Source organism: Dermacentor albipictus, chromosome 6 (assembly GCF_038994185.2).
Source record: "Dermacentor albipictus isolate Rhodes 1998 colony chromosome 6, USDA_Dalb.pri_finalv2, whole genome shotgun sequence".
Classification (NCBI taxonomy): domain Eukaryota; kingdom Metazoa; phylum Arthropoda; class Arachnida; order Ixodida; family Ixodidae; genus Dermacentor; species Dermacentor albipictus.
The window spans coordinates 67,717,542-67,726,807 of NC_091826.1; the positions used below are offsets into that span (position 1 = coordinate 67,717,542).

Genomic DNA, 9,266 nt, shown 5'->3' on the forward strand with positions numbered 1-9,266 from the left:
ATGTGCGCTTTTGCTGTAGATAATACGTATACCTCAGAAATTTTAAAATTCGCGCCCTCTTTTCTATTTCCTAGAGTACCTGAAGAAACTGCCGGATGGCTCTCCCGACAAAGACGACACGGAAAGTAAGTGAACAGAGCTACATACGTGGTTTTGATGCCAATAGCTGTATTGTGAAGTTCTGAAATGTGCTGTAAGTCTGCAGAAGCTAAAAAAAAGAAAGAAAGAGAGAGGCAAAAGGAGGTTGTTGTGTGCATCGAATTCCGTTACCTTGATTTATCCAAAGGAGCCTCGTAGTAACCACGAATGCTGAATGACTATACGAAAATATAAACGAACAGAAAGGGTGTTAATTGAGGGGCCCGACTTTTATTAGTCGTATCATAAGAAGCCAACAAACACTGACACCAAGGACAACATAGGGAGAATTGCTTGTGCTTAATAAATGAAATAAACAAACAATAAACTAATGGAAAGGAAAGTGGATGAAAAAACAACTTGCCGCAGGTGGGGAACGATCCCACAACCTTCGCATGAATCGCTGTGAGATCGTTCCCCACCTGCGGCAAGTTGTTCTTTCACCCACTTTCATTTCCATTAATTGATGGTTTCTTTATTTAATTTATTAAGCACAAGAAATTTCCCCTATGTTGTCCTTGGTGTCAGTGTTTGTTGGTTTATTATGACTCGACAATATAATGAGATATTCTGACATTCATGCAGGTAATGGTGCTTTCTTTGCAATCGCTCTGCCATCGTTGCCTCGTTTGCTTTTTTTCTAGGAGCTTTGGAGCTGGTGTCCAAGGCAGCCGACCACGCCAACCAGGCGATGAAAAAGATTGTAAGCGGGCTCTTATTCATTATAAGCGGCGTCTCTGTGCAGCACGGTCCATGCAACACGTGATCGTCCTTCTGCGTACATTTCTCTGTCATTGCAGCTGTTTAGGCTGCGTTCTGCATTCTAAGACTATTAGAGTTTCATTTCACCTCGACGCCGTTTTAGGAACCTATTATTACATAATTTCGTAGCGGGACCATTGCCGTGCTTTTTTGCCGTTACTGTTGCTGTTAGGCAACAGCTGTAATATTTTACTGTAATATTTTATTAAAAAAGAATATTAGGAAGTGACAGTATTTTCTGAAACCCTAGGTATTGCTTTGCAAGGACTAGAGGGGGTGGATGCCGGATCCCGAGGATGTTGCACATTCGAGAAGTCGAAGGTCTCGGGCTCAGCGATAGGTGACTTAGCTCTACGAATATAACTCTGGCTTCCTTATTTCAAAGTTCTGCCTCAGTGAGAAACGTCGCCACGTAGCTCCACGCTAAGAGGCCGATCTATATCAGTGTTTCGCGCTAGTTCAGAGCATGCGTGTACGTTCGGGAGTTCTGGTGGGCTGAATGGCGAACGACAGCGATGCCTACACAGTCAATCCGATTGTCCACGTTCCAGTTGTTCGCAGAGCTGGAATTGTCTTGTGCCTCTGGTTCGTTGCCTGGGATCTAGGAGAGAGAGAAAAAAAAGAAATCAGCCCTTCTGGCAGGCACTACCACAGTGAGGGATAATGAATCAACCTGAATGAAAGCACGGGCGCTGAGGCGCTGAAGGTTGAGTCTGAGGGCCAGGCACTCGGCGCAGAAATAGCGCTGGCTGCAGCAGCGCGCCCTGGTGTCCGTGGCGGCGATACACGGAGAGGTACGCGGTTTGCGGGAGCTTCGTGGAACACAGAGACGGAACGTAAAGACGGCTTGAGGTCTGATAGCCCACCGCTAAAATAGCTCAAGGTCGGCACAACAGAACGGGTCTTGCTTCCTGCGTGTGTTTAAGGAAGGGGCGGAGGGGGTACGGATAGCTTGCTTTTTCTCAATGAACGCATGTGTTTCCACTTCAGGAGTTACTGGGGTTGTTTCGAGACGCGTGCGAGCCTAGGAAAAGACGATATTCACAGTGGATGCAGTAGCTGTTTATGTATGATTGTTCTACATGCTGTACACGACATACATTTAAGCTAAATGTGCAACTGTACCACCTGCTAAAAGGAGCAAGGAGTAGCCGGCGCCCTATTTGGGGGCGCCAACATATCCTTCAATGACGGCAGTGTGTCATTCCATATCGGCAACTGCGCTCTTTGGTGCGAGAGGCATCGGCGGTGCAAGCTTCCTAGATACAAGAATGTGCATGAATAGCTGGTAGAAGTACGGATCCTCCCTTTACTCTACGAGCGAAAAGAATCGCTTCTACGTCCACCCGTAGATTTCGTCATGCCCAACTGGCACTCCGGAGAAAAAGGCAGCGAAGGAAATTTTCTGAAGTTCTTTGAATAATCGCTTGAAGCGCGAAGCCCAGCTTTGTTTCACAAGACAGATGAATTCATTCGTATTGAATCGCACTAACAAATGTTTTATTAGCCGCGTGATCTTTTTATAAAACAAAAAAAGTTGATATATACATGAACCGCATTTTCCTATCCTTTTAAGACATTCCACATTCCTTCGTACGGGTTGCAGTGTGAATGGTGAGCCGTATGATTCGACGAGGATTGGATAACGCGCATTCTGTTGCGCTCCGTGTCACGTTCCTTGTGGTAGCGGGTGCGGTTATAGGTTACTGGATGAACTGTAACGGCCTTCAGACCACTACCTACGTTTGATAGGTGGCGCTCTGACAGAGCAGTTGACGACAACTTTTGCAACGCTGTGTCCGCCTGTAATGAACAACATGCCCTTCTCCTCCTCCTCCTCTCTGCAAAATTTCATCACACATTTTCTTTGCAATATCAATTTTCTGCAACAATGAAACACATTTTCTACCCCTGTATGGTCATTGCTATGGTTGCTCTCGTTGTCAAGACATAGGTGATATGATTGAAAATAGGAAAAATATAGAATTATGATACTCATCGCGCACTGTTTTCTGCAGAACTACGTGCCTTTGATAGGCGACCACTATCATTAGGACCCTGACTATCCGAGAAATTTGTGGCTGTCAGAAGAGTCGTGCACGCACAATTGGCGGTATCCAAATCTACGCCCTAGAGGGGGCTGCGCCCCCTGGATTAGAAAATGCGGATATTAAAGGCTATGCTTTTGGTGGTCACGTGCGGCGGGGGCGGTTGTGGGAACGGGAAGCACGTCGTAGAATTCGTGATTTGGACAATGCGTAAAGGACACCTTTTTGGAGGAATCAGTTTCGCAAGAACGTCACTAAATCTAATCAAGGTACCGGTTATGTCGTTCTCCTTATTCTTGTTCTAGTTCTTATGAAATGGCGCTTACGCTTGTGTCTGTGGCCCTCGCGTCCGGGTTCGCGGGTGGTGCCTGGAACATGGCACTCAAGAGGGAGGGACCTCAATTAAGTGTGCCCAGGAAGACTTATACTTCGTGAACTTTCAAGAACAATTTGTTTTGTACGTGAAATGCTGTTGCTGTGTGTTTCTTTATTGTTTCTGTTATGATAATAGTTTTGAGCACACTTGTCGAGTCACTGAATAGGAGCAGCCGGTGTCATCCTACAAGCACCAACCTCTCTTTGCGTACAGGTAATTAGGAAATAAATTGATCGATCAATCACTTTACCCGTCGAGCGATTTTCTCTTTTCGTGTCTTCTTCATCATCATCATCATCATCATCATCATCAGCAGCAGCAGCAGCAGCAGCAGCAGCAGCAGCAGCAGCCTGGTTACGCCCACTGCAGGGCAAAGGCCTCTCCCATTTTTCTCCAACAACATCAACTTCAACTGTGTCTTCAACTTTCCCTAACCAATAAAAAGAGCGCCCGTTCGTGCTCGGGCGCCTTTCTGGCAGAGAGAGAGAGATAAGATAATGCAGAGAAAGGCAGGGAGGTTAACCAGAGGTAGTTCCGGTTGGCTACCCTGCGCAGGGGGAAGGGTAAAAGGTGATAAAAAGAGAAACAGAGCGGAAGATAGAAAGAAAGAGAGACAAGCACGAACAAAGCGCGTACAGTAAAGAGCGGTAGGCGGCGGCATGCTTAGAGTCTGTCGTGAAGCCCCGTAGACCGCAGGAACCTTAATAGCGCGAGTAAGGCCTTCAACGCGGATGTTTTTTCGGAGCATTGACCTAAAGCTTTTAGTTCTGATAGTGGACGATTGTCCAACTGGTCCAGTACTCTGCACATCACTTGTCTCTGAGCACTATAACGCGGGCAGACACAGATAATATGTGCGAGCGTCTCGTCGATGTTGCATGTGTCACACGTGGGGCTGTTGGCCATTCCAATGAGGAAAGCATATGAGTTAGTAAAGGCAACGCCTAGCCACAGACGGTAGAGCATGGTCTGTTCCCGTCGTGGTAACCCAGGCGGGAGGTGCATCCGTACGCAGCTCGTTGTAAGCGCGTTCAGACATTCGACTATGCAAACTGTGAGCGCGTCGGGGGAGTTGGGTGTAACGACGAACGTGGACGTCTCTCGGCAGGATCAGTTCAAGCAGCTGCTGGAGATCCAGGAGCTGGTGGGCGGCGCCGTCGACCTGGTGAGCCCGACGAGGGAGCTGCTGCGCCAGGGAAAAGTGACGAAGATCAGCGCCCGCTCCGGCGACCACTTCGAGCGCTACCTGTTCGTGGTGAGCCAACGTGCGTCGACAAGCACTTGCGAAGAGGCACGAGGCCGTGTCAAGTGACAGGCATTGAATGCTTAGTTATGAGTTTCCTACCCGCAAGGGCCAACGCGTGTAACATATATATGTGGAACATCCCTAACCGTAACACTCAATGCGAGCTAAAACGGCTCCCGCATGGTGTCAGGCGTTGTCTTTTTAGAGCTTTTGCTGACGGGTCCGGATATTTGTGGGCTTAGTGAACGCACGAAAAAAAAAATTGAGTAATAGACAAGTGTTAGCAGAGCTACCATAAACGCCGCGACGAAAAAAAAAACGCAAATGGAGAGACAGGACGCCTGCTTACAATACAGTTAATTGTGCTGTGCATCACCGACAAAGGACGTGCGAGCCGGGGCACGCGAAGGACAGGAAACGCGATTTCGTTCGTCGTGCAACAACGGCACGTGAACAATAGAATTACTTATTTGGGTTCTATTTATTGTGCTTGGTTGTGTTGTTGTGGGCAAATTAGTTCTGCGGACGGCCTCCAAGCGAAGGTTCGTGAAAGCGAAAAAAACTAACGCCCACCAAAGCTGTAGTAGACCAAACAACAATGTAATCTGTGCGTGTGTATTGGGTGGTTTATGTGTCCTGATTTATTCGTTGAGCGCCAAACTGTACGACGTAATGCAAAGAAGGGGTAAGGTGTGCAGACACGGACACAAGAGAAGTGGACAACACGAACACCCGAACACGCGGAGTTCGTGTTTTCCACTTCTCTTGTGTCCTTGTTTGCACGCGTTACCCTTTTTTCCGTAGTGAATCCTTACCAACTAGCTCAGCTTTCTGTCGTTCTAAGCTTCACGTGTGACGTGGTACGCCCGTATTTGGCGCACAGTAATAAACAATTCAATTTGTTCTCAGTAGCACAAGCCGCTGATGGCAAACTCGCGTGTCGAGCCGTTTCTGTGATATATGTGATCGTCCCTGTGAAACCGTTGATGGTCTAAATTTGTTTTTTTTTTGTTGTTTTCTATGCTTTGTATGTTGCGTACAACACTGCTACGAAGAATGCACCACCAACTAGCCCACCAGCAAACCGTGACTAATTCGTTGCCCCTCTTCGCCCTGGCCCAGTTCACCGACATGGTGCTAGTGTGCAGCGTCGTGGGCAGTGGAGCACGCCTCATTGGTGCCGGTGCGTACCGGGTGCGGGCCAAGCTCGACCTGGACGGCCTCTTGCTGCAGGACGGCGACAACCTCGAGACGCCAAACAGCTTCCACCTGCGGAACGCCGGTCGCTCCATAGAGCTGTGCGCCGGGTACGTCGCAGTTTCTTTATTTTTCTTTCTAGAAGGCCGGTGAACCGTGGAGCGGCCTCGGACGTTCCCACTGAAGTACGCGAAGCTCTCTTTATAACGAAGTCACCGGGACAAAGGATTGACTGCGTTATAAGCGGTTGTCGCGGCGAAAAAGAAGCGAAAACATGTAGACCAACGACCGGAAAGGAAAGAATATCTTCTTTTGACATGTTCTCGTGTGTTTTATTGTGATAGCAGTTATACGGACACTCCAGGCGAATTTTTGCTGACATCGACGGCGTCGCTGTTGTCGTAGAGCTCCGCACATGTTTAGGTATATCTATGCTGCATGTTTATGCACTCTGTATGTTAACGGTAAATTGCTGTAATATTCAGCCGCCAAAGTTGCTGAAACTAGGTCTTACGTTCATGACTAAATTACTTCTCAGAATTTTGAGAACGGCGGCCCGCAAACAAACGTCATGAAACACAACTTTCCCAGCTGTGGCTTTTATCATAACCCTTGTCAGACTACTAAACATTCAAAGTGCAAAAACTATATCAATGCTCAAACCTGAAAGTGGCGCAATTGGCGCGGCTGTTTACGGGCAGCGTAGCGGCTCCTCAGAAGTGTAGCCACCGAGCTTTCACTTTTCATTTGTTTTATTGCGATAGGCTGATGAGGCGATGACGCATAACCAGGCTGATGATGATGATGATGATGATGATGATTGCGATAGCAACTATATGGACACTCCAAGCGCATTTCTGCCGTCGCCGTCGCCGTCGCCGTGATGTTCCGTATAAATTCCAAGGGCTATCACACCGTCGCGGCGCGCCCTTCGCTGTATGTGCGAGTGCAAGCGTCCGAGGGGAGACGACGACCGCGGCTCAATCTCGCCCGTCCAAAAGGGACTGAAGCGAAGAGGAAGCTCGCCGTCTACCGTGGCGCGCGAGGCACCCAATGTTGCGAGACGCCAGACGAGGGGGAGGGGGGGGGAGGGGCATTATACTCCTGCTGCAACTGTGCATATGGAGGCTTCGCGCGGTCGCCCTGCCTTATCTTGAGAGCTATCTGCGTTGAGGCCAGAGTCTAGGTGCATCGGTGGCTAGTAGATTTGTGCGTGCTGTGTGTTCTCGGCGCTTGAATTGTGTTGAAGCGATGGACAGCACGAAGGTCTGACGCCAACCTTTTGGCAGCGAGTGTCTGAGGACATCGAGTCTGGTGTGTTCATGTTTGCTGTGCATACTGGCACCGTGCTTGTTCATTTAGTTAGCAAGCGAATCTTTGGAAGTTGACTCGGCCGATAAAAGTGCTCTCCTCACTTCGTATAGCTGTCTGCTGATTTTCTGTCGCAATCGATGCTTCGCCTTTTGGACGAAACTGCGACTTTGTGTATTTTGACTTGCCAATGTTAGGCTTTCAGAACAACCTGATTTATTTGCTGCTTTTCAAGGATCAAAAGTAGTCTAATCGAGCATATTAAGTTAGTGTCGCGTTTAGAGTAGCGGCTCTATGGCTATTGCACTCTGCTGCCGAGCACACGGTAACGGGGTGGTTCGATTCAACGCCGCGTTCTGGTGAACGTGGAATGCACAAGCGCCTGAAAGCTACCGCGCTCTCAGTGCACGTTAAAGAACTGCGGCTGCTCAGATTTATCCGGAGCCCTCCACTAAAGTGCTTCTCGTAGTGCCTACGATGCTTTGGAATGCTAAACAACATCAATCAATCAATCAATCAATCAATCAATCAATCAATCAATCAATCAATCAATCAATCAATCAATCAATCAATCAATCAATCAATCAATCAATCAATCAATCGCTCATTTAGTCTGACACTCTCCCTCATTGAAGATAACGTGTTCTTAGGCTATTTCGTTGATACTTGGTGAAGACATTGTTGCGCAAATAAAACAGACGCAAAGAACACAAGCACTCGTGGTAAGCTACTGTTTCGTAACCTACATTTATTACCCTTTTCTTTGCTTCTGTGGTGATGTAAGCTAAAGCTATCTTCAGCAGTGCAATTTTGAGCTTCACAACGCCATACTGAATTGTCGCATTGCCCTTTTCCGTGCGCAGGTCACCTGAAGAGAAGCTGGCGTGGATGCAGGTGAGTCTAGCGCCACTGCTAATATGCGGAAACGCCAACGGAGGTTTCACATCTCATCTTTAGGCCTCGGTGTGCGTGCCAGAGAGCTCCAGGTGGACATAAGCAATCCGCAGTGCAGCACTCGCTGCTGAACCTAGAGTTCTGGGGCCTAAGGCATCCCGGAACTTCAGCACTGACGAGACTGAGCGTTCACGTTTTGGACCTTTCTGCCCTTTAAGCATACACAGCAATAAATATGTGGACCTATGTACCAGCGAAATGACCATTGCTAACAGGGAAAGGATTCGAGACACCCGTACCTGTTATCTGAAGCATTCTTTCACACACCTGTAACTGTGGCCATGTTTAAGTAGTCCCATATACATAAAAATGGTTTCAGCTTTGTGGTATTATGTTGAACACTGTTCCGTTTCGTTATGTGAAACATATTTCCAAATTTTTTTCCGCATATAGCTCGAAATAAGTAGAGCGAGAGTGAGGATGTGGCACCGAATTCTAATACTTCACACGAGCAAGACCAGATCCTCGAAGGTCCGCAGTCTGCAGCATGTTAAAACCAAGTTTGACCCTTCGTAATTACTGTTACCATATTACAGGATTTTAGCGCAGGCAGATGACCGAAGTCGTACCGTGATTTAAGCCCTAATCATGACGTCCCCCCATGCGGGGCCGTCAATGAATGTGCTGCAGCTCTGTCAAGCAAGCGCTTCAGGGTTGGGAATAGCACACTGTGGCATTATAAGACGTTCTTGCAAACTGATTTCGCTCGCATTGTTTATTGCAGACCCTTGCCAAGGCTGCCCACGACCTCAAGCAGCGAAAGAGCTCCTTGAAGGTGTACCATCAAGGTCAAAAGGTGAAGCAGCGCGAAAGCACAGTTATGCTTGTTCACTTTTTTTTGGTTGCACAAATGATAGCTGTCGCGAAAGAAGAATGTCAGTGTCGCCCAAAAAGGGCTCGTATAGTACACAGTTATGAAGTTGTGTACGAGGATAATCAGGCGACACTCCTAGGGTTGTCGTAGTGCCTTTTTGTTTTCTTTGGCGTCAATATTTGTTTCCTCTAGGCAGATGCATATCAGTCTATGAGGCAGCGCGAAGGCAGGTATTTCTTTATCTCGTGAAAACTACGCGGAATTCATATGAAATCCATATAAATTCCGTGCGAATTATACGCATTTGGTGGAACGACACATGCATGGTTTCAGTAGAGATTTTTCTTTATTATTACAATAATTTTGCATTTCCTGGTGGTGCCGTTGTCGTTCCCTACGTTTAAGAAATGTTACATATAC

General features: G+C 47.6%; 1 protein-coding gene across 1 annotated transcript in view; it reads left to right on the forward strand.

Annotated features, from left to right (window-relative positions):
• LOC139061150 (FYVE, RhoGEF and PH domain-containing protein 2-like) overlaps nt 1–9,266 on the forward strand; it is a 102,666-nt gene that overhangs the window by 77,621 nt on the left and 15,779 nt on the right. Inside the window, exons 10-15 of the mRNA XM_070540772.1 lie at nt 75–125; nt 783–841; nt 4,433–4,579; nt 5,693–5,877; nt 7,942–7,972; nt 8,757–8,828. Of these exons, the coding sequence (XP_070396873.1) occupies nt 75–125; nt 783–841; nt 4,433–4,579; nt 5,693–5,877; nt 7,942–7,972; nt 8,757–8,828 (545 nt within the window). The remainder of the gene's footprint in view (nt 1–74; nt 126–782; nt 842–4,432; nt 4,580–5,692; nt 5,878–7,941; nt 7,973–8,756; nt 8,829–9,266) is intronic.